General features: G+C 41.3%; 2 protein-coding genes and 1 pseudogene across 10 annotated transcripts in view; 1 reads left to right on the top strand and 2 right to left on the bottom strand.

Annotated features, from left to right (window-relative positions):
- The window catches only part of CLCC1 (chloride channel CLIC like 1), a 39638-nt gene extending 25072 nt beyond the window's left edge, over positions 1–14566 (top strand). For 4 of the 6 annotated variants that reach the window (XM_025384746.1, XM_025384783.1, XM_025384765.1 and 1 more), the window contains 2 exons: positions 3298–3639; positions 10039–14566. In XM_025384746.1, coding sequence (XP_025240531.1) covers positions 3298–3639; positions 10039–10311 — 615 coding nt within the window. In that variant the 3' untranslated portion in view covers positions 10312–14566. The remainder of the gene's footprint in view (positions 1–3297; positions 3640–10038) is intronic. The other 2 variants (XM_025384755.1, XM_025384793.1) reach the window with 2 other exon arrangements.
- On the bottom strand, positions 534–1751 carry LOC112624283 (annotated as a pseudogene). Its single transcript, XR_003119386.1, has one exon. The product of XR_003119386.1 is annotated as a ubiquinone biosynthesis protein COQ4 homolog, mitochondrial pseudogene (transcript).
- Positions 14102–17544, bottom strand: part of GPSM2 (G protein signaling modulator 2) — a 55525-nt gene continuing 52082 nt past the window's right edge. For 2 of the 3 annotated variants that reach the window (XM_025384724.1, XM_025384713.1), the window contains exon 15: positions 14102–14803. In XM_025384724.1, the coding sequence (XP_025240509.1) occupies positions 14564–14803 (240 nt within the window). In that variant the 3' untranslated portion in view covers positions 14102–14563. The remainder of the gene's footprint in view (positions 14804–17544) is intronic. The other variant, XM_025384731.1, reaches the window with a different exon arrangement.

The raw sequence follows: 17544 nt of genomic DNA, 5'->3' as shown, positions 1-17544 counted from the left end.
CCTGGCTAACACGGTGAAACCCCGTCTCTACTAAAAAAATACAAAAAATTAGTCGGGCGTGGTGGGGGGTGTCTGTAGTCCCAGCTACTTGGGAGGCTAAGGCAGGAGAATGGCGTGAACCCGGGAGGTGGAGCTTGCAGTGAGTGGAGATCGCACCACTGCATTCCAGCCTGGGTGACAGTGCGAGACTCTGTCTCAAAAAAAAAAAACAAAACAGTGTGTGTGTGTGTGTGTGTATATATATATATATATATATAAAAGCACTGTCAGTATTTAGCAAGATTTATATTAAATCTTAGTGTTAATATATTAATACTGGCTAGTATTAGCACTGTCAGTATTTAGCAAGATTTACAGAAAAGCAATGCTGAACTTACTGGGCTTCTCTGATATTGTAAATCAGGCTAAGTCATGCTTAATGAGAAGGTGATTTTTAAGTGATACAGATTTTTTTTCCTCCCCTCCGCCCCTCTAAAGGATACAGATATATTATACTTACTTGTCTATTTTTCTTTTTTTTTTTTTTTTTTTTTGACCTGATGGGAGCCTTTATTCACACACTCGCCTCCCCCTCCGCTTCTCTCTTCTCGGGCTTTTGGAATTGGGTGTAGCACTCACTCCTGTGAGGACACCCAGCCTGGCCCCCAGCAAACCTGGCTGGTTGGAAGGAGTCGCAACAGGAGTGCTGCAACATCCCAGCATGAGCCCAGACGACTGACACTGTTCACGCATGGTTCTCCTTGGACAGCTGCTGGTCCCCCTGGGAGTGCCTCTGTACTGCTTGCTCCCTGTGGGGTTCGTCCTCAAGGCCACTCAGCAGTGGCTATAACAAATTGTGATAAATGTTGTCCAAGGGTCAGTGTTCAAAGAAGAGGAACAAAGGTAGTCAAGGGAGCCCTCTGCCCCCAAGGAAAGCAGTAGATGGGGGAAGTAGGCCAGGCCCCGCTGGCTCAGGAACTCAGGCCAAGCCCTGGATATGCACGGGTGGTGCCGTAATGCCCAGCTCCTCCCGTAGAGCCCTCAGGGACTGCTCCCAGCGCCGCTCATAGTACAGGTTGAGGACACATGGGGCTGTGTGCCCGTTCTGAACGGCCCATGGGATCAACTCCGAGACCAGCACTCGCAGGCTCTGAGCACTGAGTTGGATCTGTCCAAAGAGAGCACCCGGGATGCACATGGGCAGGCCAGTCTGGACAGCCTCAAACCGTTTCACCACCATCTCCCCCAGGATGTTGGTGGGCATCCCCAGCAGGGTGTGAAGCATGTCGTGCACCTCCCGGTATCGCTGAATCACATACGCTAGCTCCTCCTCATCCACAAAGCGGGTGGGTGCTCGGGTGTCTGGGGAGACCCTATTCACATCCAGGAAACGGAGATACTCGCGACCCAGGGAGCCTTCTGGCAGGCTCTGGAGCTTGCCCAGGTCGAGGGTGGACGTCGAAATCCGGGGACGCTCCTGCAGGATCTGGGCACCCTCTGGATCCCTCCTCATCTGGTCCCTGAGGACCTTCAGGGTGCGGTGTCCTGTGGTCTCCCCTAGAACTGCGACCATGTCGTGGCGGTAGGGGTCATAGAGCGCCATTGCCGCGGAGCTGGCGGCCAGCAGCGCTTTCTGCAGCGGGGAGGTGGGGATGTGGTGCGAGTACAGCGGGCCGGCGCCGTCGCTCCTGGCCCGGAGAGGCATTTCTGCAGCAAGCCGCAGGAGGAAGCCCGCGGAGCCGGCGCAGGACAGGGCGCAGCGGAGTCGCCATGGCAGTGGGCGTCCACTTGTATATTTTTCTAATCAAGAAAGTAGTTCTCTAGTTTGATTGCATATGTAGCAGTGATTTAGAATAATACCCTCTTTTTAAATTTGTCCTTTAACCTTGGTGAATTAATACACAGGAAATAGGAAGTTGATTACTGTCTCCTTGAGAAAGGGGGCCTTCTTATTTGTAGTCTTGAGTTTTTGCAGCAGTGAGAAGGGAAGAGCATTGAGTTTGACACAGAACCAGAAAGGGATGTGGAAGAACGTGGGTATGCTGAGAAAGAGTTTGGGGATCCAGGAGCAGACATTAAGAAGAAATATTACTCGTCATTCATCCATGGTCTGTTCAGTGTTTTTTGTTATCGATTTTTTAGCTATTACCCAAGTAAAGCGGTTGTTGCATAAAACCAAAAACTTAGATGTGCCAAGGGAAATTCTCTGCCCTAAGGATACAAGATTCACTATCTCTATTCACTTTGAAATCGTTTCCTTTTTGGTTTTGTTTTTTGGCTTGTGATTACAGGATTATGTGGTTGGCGGGTATTTTTTTTTTGTTACGTGACATTAGTTCTATAGTCGTAGTGTAGTCTCTGAAACGGAAATTATCAGCAGAGTCTTCACCATCTGTTTTTGTTTCATGTGCTCCCTAAGGAAAGTTATGCTCTTTGACTTTGGCTACTTCTGTCTTCAAATAGTAGTGTTTGAAAAACTAGTATAGAAATTTTCAAAGTTTCTGTTCTCAGGACCTCTTTGCAGTCTTAAAAATTGAAGCCCACAAACAGCTCTTATTTAAGGTGATTATATTTATTGATATTTACATATTAGGAGTTAAAACAAATTTAAAACATACGAGTACTGTACACGCAGGCAGGCATCTCCTGAGTCCGAGTGAGGCTGTCACTCTAGCATCTGGAATGTTCCATTGCACACTCAGGAGGGGACAGTGAAAAAGACAAATAATAATGTCTTTGTATTATGAAAAGTTTTGATCTCATAGATCCCCTGAAAGTCTCAGGTTTCCCCGCAGGGGTCCCTGAGCCACACTGTCAGGAACTGCTGCCTACTTTTTCCCATGGAATGTGAATCAAAACCTGTTGAATTTTAGCTGTAACTTAAGCTAGTTTGTAAAAAGTAAAGGTACAGGAGATTGTGTACATAATGATATACAACTTTAAATATTTTCAGCATTTACCTTGTATGATGATGGGCATGAATCTAGAAACATGAATAATTATCAGACTAGAACCTGCTAATTTAAATACCTAGGCTTCAGCCTGCCATTGTTATAGTTCAATCAAAATGTGTCTAGCTCATTAAAATATCTACTGAATATTCAGTGATTTATTAAGCTTTATTGGCCACTTTGGCCTTGTATTAATCTAAAGAAGAGGTCTCTAATGAAAAAAAGTCAAATTAACATGTTTATGTCTATAAATGCCACAAGTAAGTTAAATTACATAATTTTGTTAGCACTCTGAATAAAATGCCTCATAACTTTTTTGTAGATTAGCCATTAAGTCCTCAGGAAAATGTATTTCTTTTCCTTACAGAGTTTCTGCTATGGTGCTGGCAAATCAGTTCATGTGCTGAGACATGTAGGCGGTCCTGAGAGAGAACCTCCCCAGGCACTTCGGCCACGGGATAGAAGACGGCAGGAGGAAATTGATTATAGACCTGATGGTGGGGCAGGTGATGCAGAGTTCTATTATAGGGGCCACACTGGCCCCATTGAGCAAGGCCCTTATACTAAAACATATGAGGGTAGAAGAGAGATTTTGAGAGAGAGAGATGTTGATTTGAGATTTCAGACTGGCAACAAGAGCCCTGAAGTGCTCCGGGCATTTGATGTACCAGACGCAGAGGCACGAGAGCATCCCACGGTGGTACCCGGTGTAAGTCAGCAACTCTTTTATTTTGCTGTCCCTTCGTTACTGGTTCTAAATGCTTCTGGAAGAGTTCTGATTGTTTTTACTCTTACCCTTCACCCTTAATTATATAATGAGTGATAGAGTCACTCTGTCTCTCCCCTTCCTAGTCAAAGTTAGTTCAGCTTCCTCAGAAGAAATAAAATTAGATTTAACTTTTATGTAAAATACAATTCAACAGTAGTTTGTTAGAACAGATGGTAATTCATACGAACCTTCATAGGAAGCCAGCATGTGAGCATGACAGAAATTTCTATCTTTGAAGAGATCAGAGAGGAGGCATCACTGAAGGCCCAGAGCTCTAGGGAAGGCACTGTAGGGCCCTAAAGGATTAGCTGGATGGAAGAGTGGGCTGGGGCCGGGATAAAAAACATTGCTTCCCCAAATCTTCGGTGTCATTGGCTGGCTAGACTATACTTTTTACCTGTAGAATGGTGAGAAGTGTTTCACCATTATCAGCCTTTTGAAGGGACATTTCCATTTCTGTTTGAGGGAGGAATTTGTATTGTCATTTGAAATGTTTAAGTTGCAACTGTTAAACCTTTGAAATAGTTATGAACATAATAGAATCTGGGAAATTATAGAACCCCTTCCCATAGAGTTCGTACAAAAATAAACACATCTACATGTATCTAGAAAACCTTAAGATGGACCAGGTGCAGTGGCTCACGCCTGTAATCCCAGCACTTTGGGAGGCCAAGGCAGGCAGATCACTTGAGGTCTGCAGTTCAAGACTAGCCTGGCCAACATGGCAAAACCCCATCTGTACTAAAAATACAAAAAAATTAGCCAGGCATTATGTGGTGCGCACCTGTAATCCCAGCTACTTGGGAGGCTGAGGCAGGAGAATTGCTTGATTCCAGGGGGTAGAGGTTGCAGTGAGCCGAGATCATACCATTGCACTCCAGCCTGGGTGACAGAGTAAGACACCGTCTCAAAAAAAAAAAAAAAAAACAAACCAAAACAAACAAACAAAAAAACAAGACCTTAAGATGCTCCTTCCAGCTTTTATAGTTAATAATTACCTGTCACCTATCTCAGAAGTCTTCCAGTGACTTCCTGTCTCACTTGAGGGGAAAGCCACTTATCACAATGGCCTAGAAGCCTCCTTGGTCTCCCCTTCCCCCACATCCACTACCTCTCTGGTCACCTCTTCTTCCTCCATGCTCACTCTACTTCAGCCACAAGGGCTCCTGACTGTTCCTTGAACTGAGAGCCTTTGTACCTCCTGTTCATTCGCTCTACAGTATTCATTCATATATCATATGGTTACTGTCTTCAGACCTTTACTCATTTTTATTATTTTTGGAGACAAGGTCTCACTCTGTGGTCAAGGCTGGAATGCAGTGATCATAGCTCATTGCAGCCTCAAAATCCTGGGCTCAAGCGAATCTTTTGCCTCAGCCTTCCTAGAAACTAGGACTATAGGCATATACCACCATGCCTGGCTAATATTTTTTATTTTTTGTAGAGATGGGGTCTTGCTGTTACCCAGGCTGGTCTCAAACTCCTGGCCTCAAGCAGTCTTCTCACCTTGGCCTCCCAAAGTTATGGGATTACAGGTGTGAGCCACCATGCCTAGCCATATCATGCTTTTTTTTTTTTTAATTATTTTTTATTATACTTTAAGTTCTAGGGTAAATGTGCACAACGTGCAGGTGTGTTCATATGTATACGTGTGCCATGTTGGTGTGCTGCACCCATTAACTCATCATTTACATTAGGTATATCTCCTAATGCTATCCCTCCCTCCTCCCCCACCCCATGACAGGCCCCAGTGTGTGATGTTCCCCTTCCTGTGTACAAGTGGTCTCATGGTTCAATTCCCACCTATGAGTGAGAACACGCGGTGTTTGGTTTTCTGTTCTTGCGATAGTTGGCTGAGAATGATGGTTCCCAGCTGCATCCATGTCCCTACAAAGGACATGAACTCATCCTTTTTTATGGCTGCATAGTAGTCCATGGTGTATATGTGCCACATTTTCTTAATCCAGTCTGCATTGAAGAACATTTGGGTTGGTTCCAAGTCTTTGCTATTGTGAATAGTGCTGCAATAAACATACGTGTGCATGTGTCTTTATAGCAGCATGATTTATAATCCTTTGGGTATATACCCAGTAATGGGATGGCTGGGTCAAATCGTATTTCTAGTTCTAGATCCTTGAGGAATCGCCACAGTCTTCCACAATGGTTGAAGTAGTTTACAGTCCCTCCAACAGTGTAAAAGTGTTCCTATTTCTCCACATCTTCTCCAGCACCTGTTGTTTCCTGCCTTTTTAATGATCGCCATTCTAACTGGTGTGAGATGGTATCTTATTGTGGTTTTGATTTGCATTTCTCTGATGGCCAGTGATGATGAGCATTTTTTCATGTGTCTGTTGGCTGTATGAATGTCTTCTTTTGAGAAATGTCTGTTCATATCCTTTGCCCACTTTTTGATGGGGTTGTTGTTTTCTTCTAAATTTGTTTGAGTTCTTTGTAGGTTCTGTATATTGGCCCTTCTCAGATGAGTAGATTGCAAAATTTTTCTCCCATTCTGTAGGCTGCCTGTTCACTCTGATGGTAGTTTCTTCTGCTGTGCAGAAGCTCTTTAGTTTAATTAAATTCCAGTTGTCAATTTTGGCTTTTGTTGCCATTGCTTTTGGTGTTTTAGACATGAAGTCCTTGCCCATGCCTAAGTCCTCAATGGTATTGCCTAGGTTTTCTTCTAGAGATTTTATGGTTTTAGGTCTAACATTTAAGTCTCTAATCCATCTTGAATTAATTTTTGTATAAGGTGTAAGGAAGGGATCCAGTTTCAACTTTCTACATATGGCTAGCCAGTTTTCCCAGTACCATTTATTAAATAGGGAATCCTTTCCCCATTTCTTGTTTTTGTCAGGTTTGTCAAAGAGCAGATGGTTGTAGATGTGTGGCATTATTTCTGAGGGCTCTGTTCTGTTCCATTGGTCTGTATCTCTGTTTTGGTACCAGTACCATGCTGTTTTGGTTACTGTAGCCTTGTAGTATAGTTTGAAGTCAGGTAGCATGATGCCTCCAGCTTTGTTCTTTTGGCTTAGGATTGTCTTGGCAATGTGGGCTCTTTTTTGGTTCCATATGAACTTTAAAGTAGTTTTTTTCCAATTCTGTGAAGAAAGTCATTGGTAGCTTAATGGGGATGGCATTGAATCTGTAAATTCCCTTGGGCAGTATGACCATTTTCACAATATTGATTCTTCCTATCCATGAGCATGGAATGTTCTTCCATTTGTTTGTGTCCTCTTTTATTTCATTGAGCAGTGATTTGTAGTGGTCCTTCACATCCCTTGTAAGTTGGATTCCTAGATATTTTATTCTATTTGAAGCAATTGTGAATAGGAGTTCACTCATGATTTGGATCTCTGTTATTGGTGTATAAGAATGCTTATGATTTTTGCACCTTGATTTTGTATCCTGAGACTTTGCTGAAGTTGCTTATCAGCTTAAGGAGATTTTGGGCTGAGACAATGGGGTTTTCTAAATACACAATCATGTCATCTGCAAACAGGGACAATTTGACTTCCTCTTTTCCTAATTAAATACACTTTATTTCTTTCTCCTGCCTGATTGCCCTGGCCAGCACTTCCAACACTATGTTGAATAGGAGTGGTGAGAGAGGGCATCCCTGTCTTGTGCCAGTTTTCAAAGGGAATGCTTCCAGTTTTTGCCCATTCAGTATGATATTGGCTGTGGGTTTGTCATAAATAGCTCTTATTATTTTGAGATACGTTCCATCAATATCGAATTTACTGAGAGTTTTTAGCATGAAGGGCTGTGGAATTTTGTCAAAGGCCTCTTCTGCATCTATTGAGATAATCATGTGGTTTTTGTCTTTGGTTCTGTTTGTATGCTGGATTACATTTATTGATTTGTGTATGTTGAACCAGCCTTGCATCACAGGGATGAAGTCTGCTTGATCATGGTGGATAAGCTTTTTGATGTGCTGCTGGATTTGGTTTGCCAGTATTTTATTGAGGATTTTTGCATCGATGTTCATCAGGGATACTGGTCTAAAATTTTCTTTTTTTGTTGTGTATCTACCAGGCTTTGGTATCAGGATGATGCTGGCCTCATAAAATGAGTTAGGGAGGATTCCCTCTTTTTCTATTGATTGGAATAGTTTCAGAAGGAATGGTACCAGCTCCTCCTTGTACCTCTGGTAGAATTCTGCTGTGAATCCATCTGGTCCTGGACTTTTTTTTGGTTGGCAGGCTATTATTACCTCAATTTCAGAGCCCATTATTGGTCTGTTCAGGGATTCAGCTTCTTCCTGGTTTAGTCTTGGGAGAGTGTATGTGTCCAGGAATTTATCCATTTCTTCTAGGTTTTCTAAGGTATTTGCATAGAGATGTTTATAGTATTCTCTGATGGTAGTTTGTATTTCTGTGGCGTCGGTGGTGATATCCCCTTTATCATTTTTTTTTTGCGTCTATTTGATTCTTCTCTTTTTCTTCTTTATTAGTCTTGCTAGCGGTCTATCAATTTTGTTGATCTTTTCAAAAAACCAGCTCCTGGATTCATTGATTTTTTGGAGGGTTTTTTGTGTCTCTGTCGCCTTCAGTTCTGCTCTGATCTTAGTTATTTCTTGCCTTCTGCTAGCTTTTGAATGTGTTTGCTCTTGCTTCTCTAGTTCTTTTAATTGTGATGTTAGGGTGTCAATTTTAGATCTTTCCTGCTTTCTCTTGTGGGCATTTAGTGCTATAAATTTCCCTCTACACACTGCTTTAAATGTGTCCCAGAGATTCTGGTATGTTGTATCTTTATTCTCATTGGTTTCAAAGAACATCTTTATTCTGCCTTCATTTCGTTATGTACCCAGTAGTCATTCAGGAGCAAGTTGTTCAGCTTCCATGTAGTTGAGTGGTTTTGATTGAGTTTCTTAGTCCTGAGTTCTAGTTTGATTGCACTGTGGTCTGAGAGACAGTTTGTTATAATTTCTGTTCTTGTACATTTGCTGAGGAGTGCTTTTCTTCCAACTATGTGGTCAATTTTGGAGTAAGTGTGATGTGGTGCTGAGAAGAATGTATATTCTGTTGATTTGGGGTGGAGAGTTCTGTAGATGTCTATTAGGTCCACTTGGTGCAGAGCTGAGTTCAATTTCTGGATATCCTTGTTAACTTTGTCTCTCATTGATCTAATGTTGACAGTGGCGTGTTAAAGTCTCCCATTATTATTATGTGGGAGTCTAAGTCTCTTTGTAAGTCTCTAAGGACTTGCTTTATGAATCTGGATGCTCTTGTATTGGGTACATATATATTTAGGATAGTTAGCTCTTCTTGTTGAATTGATCCCTTTACCATTATGTAATGGCCTTGTCTCTCCTCATCTTTGTTGGTTTAAAGTCTGTTTTATCAGAGACTAGGATTGCAACCCCTGCCTTTTTTTGTTTTCCATTTGCTTGGTAGATCTTCCTCCATCCCTTTATTTTGAGCCTTTGTGTGCCTCTGCACGTGAGATGGGTCTTGACTCTTTATCCAGTTTGCCAGTCTGTCTTTTAATTGGAGCATTTAGCCCATTTACATTTAAGGTTAATATTGTTATGTGTGAACTTGATCCTGTCATTATGATGCTGGCTGGTTATTTTGCTTGTTAGTTGATGCAGTTTCTTCCTAGCATTGATGGTCTTTACATTTTGGCATGTTTTTGCAGTGGCTGGTACTGGTTGTTCCTTTCCATGTTTAGTGCTTCCTTCAGGAGCTCTTGTAAGGTAGGCCTGGTGGTGACAAAATCTCTCAGCATTTGCTTGTCTGTAAAGGATTTTATTTCTCCTTCACTTACAAAACTTTAAGTTTGGCTGGATGCCATATCATGTTTTCAGACCACCCTGATTTAAACTATAATTTGACCCTACCAGCCCACCCCACATTCAGCAGTCATATCTTCTCTGCTTTTTTTACATAGCCTCTTTAATTCAACATATATATGATACTTGTGTGATTTTCTTCTAACCTAAATATAAGTTCCAGTGAGAACAGTTTTATGTATTTTGTTCCTGCTGTATCCCTAACACCTAGAACTTAATATATGCTCAATAAATATTTGTCAAATGAATTATTCTCACCAGGCTAGAGAAGCTAACAATACTGATGACCAATTCTCTTGACGCCTTCTAAGCTGGGCCACTAGACCACCCAGTAGGCCCTAAGTGTTCCCACTCCTCCATGGGAGTACAGTGGAGTTTGGTGAGGTATAATAACATTTACATAATTATAACTTAGCACTGGACCCTGGATTTGAAAGAGTTTGGAGCTTGCTACAACAGATTAGGGTGGGAACTTTTTAGATATGTTTGATTACTAAGACTTCACATTACATTAAACAGTTAAAATGTAATTTTGTACTTTATAGCAGAAATCACCTGTTTTGGATACAAAGCCCAAGGAGATAGGTGGAATCCTGGGGGAAGGCACACTGAAAGAAAGCAGTACTGAAAGCAGCCAGTCTGCCAAGCCTGTCTCTGGCCAAGACACATCGGGGAATACAGAAGGTTCACCTGCAGTGGAAAAGGCCCAGCTCAAGTCTGAAGCCGTGGGCAGCCCGGACCAAGGCAGCACATACAGCCCCACAAGTGGTGTGGCTGGACCACGTGGACAGGATCCGGTCAGCAGCCCCTGTGGCTAGAGGAACACCAGCACAAACGACAGCCTCAAGTCTCCTTCGAGCTCTGTAAAGTATACTCTTCACTCTCTTTCTCTTCTCTGCAAGTATTCTGATTACTACAAAGGTGCCAACTTCAACATTCACATTTTTACTGACAATTAGAATTAACAAACACATGTATGTATATAAAAGCTTTTAATTTCATCTTCTCTTTGATATTTACATCCCATAAAGTAGGAAGTGTTTAAGATGAACAGATGGCAGGCATCACTGATTCTGGATAGTTAAGGAGACCAGTTTGAATTGGGGACATTGAAAAAGAAATTTTATTGTTACAGGCACTTACAGGAACCCACTAACCAACTTACGTTGCCTAGTGGAATCCACTAGAGTTCAGGCCACCCACTTGGTGTCTCCAGCATCTTCATGCAGCCATGGAGTGTCGTTACCAGGATCAGTCTGACACCTCAGCTTGTCTCTATGTAGCCTGCCCACAGGCCATTGTGGCTTCGTAGTTTCATCTTTTCTGCAGCTATTACTACACCTGCATCCTTATTGTCACTTTTACTTTATGTTTACTTAGAGAAAACTGAAGACTGCCAGGGCAATTTAGATAACATTGGTAATCTGTTTTACAGAGTCAGTCGACTGAAAATGACATTATTCTTTTCCCCCACCAAATGAAGTATATGGGCTGTTTATAAGACCTATTTTTCATGTTACTCAGAATCCTAGCATATTATCATATCTTAATTTATATTATAGCAGATCATATTGTCTTGTCCATAGGAAGTTTGCATTTTTAGAAATCTGTACACAGAGAATACCATAATGAGGAAGAAAAGTTGGGTGTCTTCCTTAACTGCAGACAGGACATCAGTCAGCACTTTACATTAGTCTTTCTTATTATCAAAAGCATTCCTCATTTTAAACTGTTTAAAAAGCAATTCATAAATTTTGTACCTGTCCTTAGCAGATTTCACAGACATCAGGTGTCCTTTGTTTTAACCATATTCACACTACAAGTTATGTTCAACTGCTTACTAAAAATGATACCAGTCAGGAATAAAGTCTTTAAATTTTCATGCAGATATTTGTATCCCAAGCATTTGCTTTTTCATTTTAATACGAAATGCAGAATGCACATTTTTGGATCCAGGAAGTGTTACTTATGTGCCTGTAACAATTTAATTTTAGGCCAGGCGTAGTGGCTTATGCTTACAATCCCAGCATTTTGGGAGGTCGAGGGAGGATGATGGCTTAAGCTCAGGAGTTCAAGGCTATCTACTAAAAATAAAACTAGCCAGGCATGGTGGTACACACCTGTAGTCCCAGCCACTTGGAGGGCTGAGAGAAGAAGATGGCGAGGTGGCAGTGAGTTATGATCTAGCCACTGTACTCCAGCCTGGGTGACAGGGCAAGACCTTGTCTCAAAAAAAATTATACATGTTAATATATTCTAGTTTAATATTGCAAACATCTTTAGTATTTCATCAGAAAGGTTATTTTTTCTAAGAAGTGCAAAAGGATTTTAAGATTTTTAACACAGAGGGCATATAACAAATGAATCCTGACAGACACCTGCAGTTTAGAATAAATTTGTGAACATCCATGCATATAAAGTAGTCCTCTGGGGACAAGACATGTTCACACTGACCCCAAGGTGAGAGCTGTCTTTTGAACTGTGATCCGACTCTGAAAAGCAGTGAATGCCCCAGGTGATAGACTGTAACTGTGGATGGAATTAAAGCTGCTTGCATGCCTTTTAATCCAAAAACAAATTCTTTTTAAAAAATTTTAAATAAAATTTCACCTTTGTATGCTTTCATTACAGATATCCATTTGGGGATGAAATCTACTTTGACAGCTAGCAAGGCAACGTGCAGCTGCTGTTGAATGACGACAGCAATTCAGGAAAGACTTAAATATGAAAGCAAATTGAACACATCAGGGCCAGTTTATTATCAGAAAAGAGATAAGGCTTATTGACTAGCCAATATGTCATTAAAATTAAGGTTTATAGTGTGAAGCTTTTTTAAAATTTAATTTTACTTTGAGAGTTTTGCTCTGTCGCCCAGGCTGGAGTGCGGTGGCGCAACCTCGGCTCACTGCAACTTCCACCTCCCGGGTTCAAGCGATTCTCCTGCCTCAGCCTCCCAAGTAGCTGGGATTACAGGTGTGCGTCACCATGCCTGGCTAATGTTTGTATTTTTAGTAGAGACGGGGTTTCGTCAGGCTGGTCTCGAACTCCTGACCTCAAGTGATCTGCCCTTGTTGGCCTCCCAAAGTGTTGGGATTACAGGCGTGAGCCATCATGCCCAGCCTATATAGTGTGAAGCTTTTAGGAAAATCAGAACAGGGTAGATAGACAGCTATTAAAAACAATGTTTAATGTTGAATGTTTACAGGCTGTAAGAACTATTATATACACAAAATAAACTTTTTACATTGTGGTTTGGTATACTGTCTTACTGAATTTTCGTATAAGAACCCCATGAAACTTAACTTACCTGAGTTTTTAAAATGCTATCCAGGACATCACACCTTATAGTATACGTAAAACATAATGTAATCCAGGTTTTAATTTAGTACTTTTTTTTTTTTTTGGCTGAGCACTTTAATTCCAGATTATGACTCTCTCTTTAAAAAACATTGGCCATTTAGATAAATATTTCTATTTGCCCATCCAAATCACCTGAATGACTTTTTGAAAGAATAGGGGTCCACATCCCCAGATCCTATCCCAGCTGTGCACAGTCAGAAGCAAGGAGAGTGGAACAAGTTGGCAACTTGTTCCAAGCGTGGGCTTTTGCAGTCTGTGATGCAGTGTTACTCCAGGCCCTGGTCTGTCCCATACTTGTCTTTTGCTACAGTTACTTTGTTATCCCCTTGTAAACTGCCTTCAGTATCTGGGATAAGGAAGACAAGGCTTAATGACAACTAATGTTCTAGCTGACATCTTTTATACTTAATTTTTGTGAGTTTTCATCCGTTTTCTATTTATGTGTCCTAGGTTCTTGACCTAACCACATGGTGTTTTTTGTTTTTTTTATATTGGAACTTAGAAAAGTTTGTTTTACAGCAGTATTATGGAACAGAAGAGACCATTTTAAATATATATATTTTTTAAACAAATAGCCCAAAACACACAAAAGATACTTGTTTTCTAGAGACAGGGTCTTGTTCTGTCACCCAGGCTGGAGTGCAGCCTCCACCTCCTGGGCTCAAGTGGTCCTCCTGGCTCAGCCTCTTAAGTAGTTGGGACTACAGGTGTGTGCCAGCATGCTTGCTATCTTTTTTCTTTTTTTTTTTGAGACAGAGTCTTGCTTTTTCACCCAGGCTGGACTCCAGTGGCTGGTCTCGGCTCACTGCAGTCTCAGCCTCCCAGGGGTTCAAGCGATTCTCTTGCCTCAGCCTCCCAAGTAGCTGAAACTACAGGTGCATGCCACCATGGCCAGCTAATTTTTGTATTTTTAGTAGAGATGGGGTTTCGCCATGTTGGCCACGAAGGTCTCAAACTCCTGACCTCAAGTGATCCACCCACGTAGGCCTCCCAAATGCTGGGATTACAGGCATGAGCCACCGCGCCTGGCTGCTGATTTATTTTTTGTAGACACGGGGGTCTTACTATGTTGCCCAGGTTGGTCTTGAACTCCTAGCCTTAAGGGATCCTCCTGCCTCAGCCTCCCAAAGTGCTGGGATTACAGGCATGAGCCACCATGCCCAGCCCAAGAAGCAGAGTTTCTTTTATACTCACTGGCCTAAAAAATATTGAAAATAGATTTTCATGGAGAAAAAAAAAAAAACTAGATTTTTAATAAGACTATTTTATATGCTTTTTTACATTGATCAAGTACATTATTTTTACTAAACAGCATTGTTTCCCACTACATCCATGGTTATGTGTAAAAAAAAAATGCCATTGTCAAGATTTTAAAAAATTATTTCCATAAGAGGATTAAATTCTAATCTATGATTCACTTAACTTCCTACTTTACAAACACTAGGTAAAGTAACCTAACAAGCTGCCAAAGAACACATCCCAAGTAATCACAGACGATGAAGCACCTTTACAGGACACCTCCACCCTCAAACATGCGCGTGTCCAGAGAAGTAGTAATGCCTTAATAGACTACTGAAGGTTAACTATTTACATTATTCTAAAAATATTTTAAGCTGTATTACAGTGCTATAAATTCTCCTTTTAAGGAAAAAATTAATAGATTGTTTCCTTACCGTGTTCTGAAAGGAAAAAAAAATACATCTATAGTAACTAGTGGTCTGCCAATTTTTTCCCTGAATTTTTAAACTCCAACAAAGCATTACTTTGCAAAAAGTCCTTTAGCCCAAAGTCAGTGTCTCTGTTTTGATCTCTTTGTAAAAGAACTCTCTGTTCATCCATTCTCTTTGCCTGGGACCGTAAAATAAGGCTGAAAAAGTCTTCATCTGGTACTGTCGGACCCTTTGTGGTAGCAGGTGGTGGAGCACATCTTTGATCATCTAATCTGGATCCCTAAAAGTGTATGAGAAAGAGATTAAAAGACATCCTGTGGGAAAGAAAGCACCAAGCTATGTTATATCTCTGTCAGTCATACCAAGAAAACACAGTTGTAAACTTATTTGGGGCTTCTCAGAAATTAATCTTTGTTTTTACATTGTTTTCTTTAGTTCCCAGCCTGATTTCTGAAATAATCTTTAAACCTGAAACTGCATACAATTTTTCCTTTAAAATGACTTATATAGGTATAGCTGCTTCATGGGTTTAGTAAGTGCATTATATTAAGTCATACTGTTTTAATTATAATTGGTCACAAAAAATCTGAGATAAAACACAAGGTCAACTCTATCTAAGTATGACAGTTCAAGGTTATAATCTAACAGGCATCAACAGTGGAACTTAACAAACCTTTAGAAATATGTACAAACCCATGAGGAACTACCTTAAAAAAATCGCATCTTAGGCTAGGTGACAGCAAACTGTAACCCAATGCCTGCTTCTGTAGATGAAGTCATTTTCATTTTCCCATCAATACATCTGTTTATATACTATCTATATGGCTGCTTCCCTACTAAATGGCAGAGTTGGGCAGTTGCAACAGAGACCATATAGGCTGCAAAGCCTAATATATTTTCTATCTGGCCCTTAACAGGAAAAGTTTGCCTGCCTCTGTCTTAGGCAGTTAAATCTGTTAAGAAATAGCCGGCGGATCACAAGGTCAGGAGATCGAGACCATCCTGGCTAACACGGTGAAACCCCGTCTCTACTAAAAAATACAAAAAAAAACTAGCCGGGCGAGGTGGCGGGCGCCTGTAGTCCCAGCTACTTGGGAGGCTGAGGCAGAAGAATGGCGTAAACCCGGGAGGTGGAGCTTGCAGTGAGCTGAGATCCGGCCACTGCACTCCAGCCCGGGCGACAGAGCGAGACTCTGTCTCAAAAAAAAAAAAAAAAAGAAAAAAGAAATAGCCCAGACTGATTTTTTTTTTGAGACACAGTCTCGCTCCGTCATCTAGGCAGGAGTACGGTGGTGTGATCCTGGCTCACTGCAACCTCCATCTTTCAGGTTCAACTGATTCTCCTGCCTCAGCCTCCCAGTAGCTGGGACTACAGGCATGTGTCACCACACCCGGCTAATTTTTTTATTTTTAGTAGAGACAAGGGTTTCACCGTGTTGGCCAGGCTGGTCTTGAACTCTTGACCTCAAGTGATCTGCCCGCCTTGGCCTCCCAAAATGCTGGGATTACAGGCATGAGCCACCGTACCTGGTCTCTGAATTTTTCTTTCAAGTTTGAGTATTATGATTCTTACATTAGACATGCTACTTGTCAAATAAAAAATACATGTACTTACAAGTATACACCACAGTTTCTGGCATTGTAGCTCAAGAATAAGAATAGAAGTGTGATAGCTGATATTTGAATACCCACTACATTGTTAGGGACTGTGATAAGCACATAGATCCCTGAGTATTTAATCCCACAACCCTCAGAGGATGCAGTTATTTACTGCCCTCCTAAGTCGGTGCCGCCTCCACACATACATGGCTCACTCATTTCTCCTGTCATAAATTGATAATTTCAATGTCCTCCAATTAACCCAACACTTGGCACTTCAGTTCCTAGACTTCCTCTGATTGAGTGTTCTCATCCTTCACTTCGGCATTAGCCATTTGGCTCCCGTGATCATATTCTAGCCTCTTGTTATCTCTATAGAAATGCCTCTTGCAGTTCTTTGCCCATTTTTGAATCAGGTTGGTTTTTGTTGAGTTTTAGGAGTTCTCTATATATTCTGGATATTAATCCTTTATTAGATATGTGATTTCCAAGTATTTTATGTTGAGTTGCCTTTTTACTGTTGATAATGTCCTTTGATGCACAAGTTTTTAAGTCCATTTTGTCTATTTTGTTGTTGTTGTTCCCTGCTCCTTTGGTTTTATAACCAAGAAATCACTGCCAAACCCAATGCCATGAGGCTTTCCTTTTTTTTTTTTCCTTTAGAGACAGGGTCTCACTCTGTGGCCTAAGCTGGAGCACAGTGACATGATCATGGCTCACTGCAGCCTTGAACTCCTAGGCTCAAGTGATCCTCCCACCTCAGCCTCCTGTGTAGCTGGGACTACAGGTGTATGCCATTAAAAAATTTTTTTTATAGAGATGGGATCTCACTATGCTGCCCAGTCTGGTCTTGAACTCTTAGGTTCAAGCAATCCTCTCATCTTGGCCTCCCAAAGTGCTGGGATTACAGGTGTGAGCCACCACATGCTCCTCTTTAGTTTTATAGTTTTAGTTCTGATGCCTAGGTCTTTGATCCACTTTGAGTTTTGTATATAGTATTAGGTAAGGGTCCAACTTCATTCTTTTTGTATGTGGCTATCTAGTTTACCCAGAACCATTTGTTGATAAAACCATCCTTTCCCCCATGGAATGGTCTTGGCACCCCTGTTGTGTATCATTTGACCACACATGCAAAAGTTTATTTCTGGGATCTGTATTCTGTTCCTTTGGTCTATATGTCTGTCTTTATGCCAGTACAGCACTGTTTTGATTAGTGTAGTTTTGTAATAACCTGAAATAAAAAAATGTGAGTCCTAAAGCTTTATTCTTAAGATTGTTTTGGATATTTGGAAGTCCCTTGAGGTTCCATATGAATTTTAGGAATTTTAGGCTATATTTTCTATTTCTGTAGGGGGAAAAAGCCATTTGGATTTTTACAGGGATTGTATTGAATTTGTAGGTCACTTTGGATAGTATCAAAAT

The sequence above is a fragment of the Theropithecus gelada genome, chromosome 1 (assembly GCF_003255815.1).
Source record: "Theropithecus gelada isolate Dixy chromosome 1, Tgel_1.0, whole genome shotgun sequence".
NCBI lineage: Eukaryota > Metazoa > Chordata > Mammalia > Primates > Cercopithecidae > Theropithecus > Theropithecus gelada.
The sequence above is the reverse complement of the archived record's forward strand: the minus strand, read 5'-3'. Positions and strand labels throughout refer to the sequence as shown.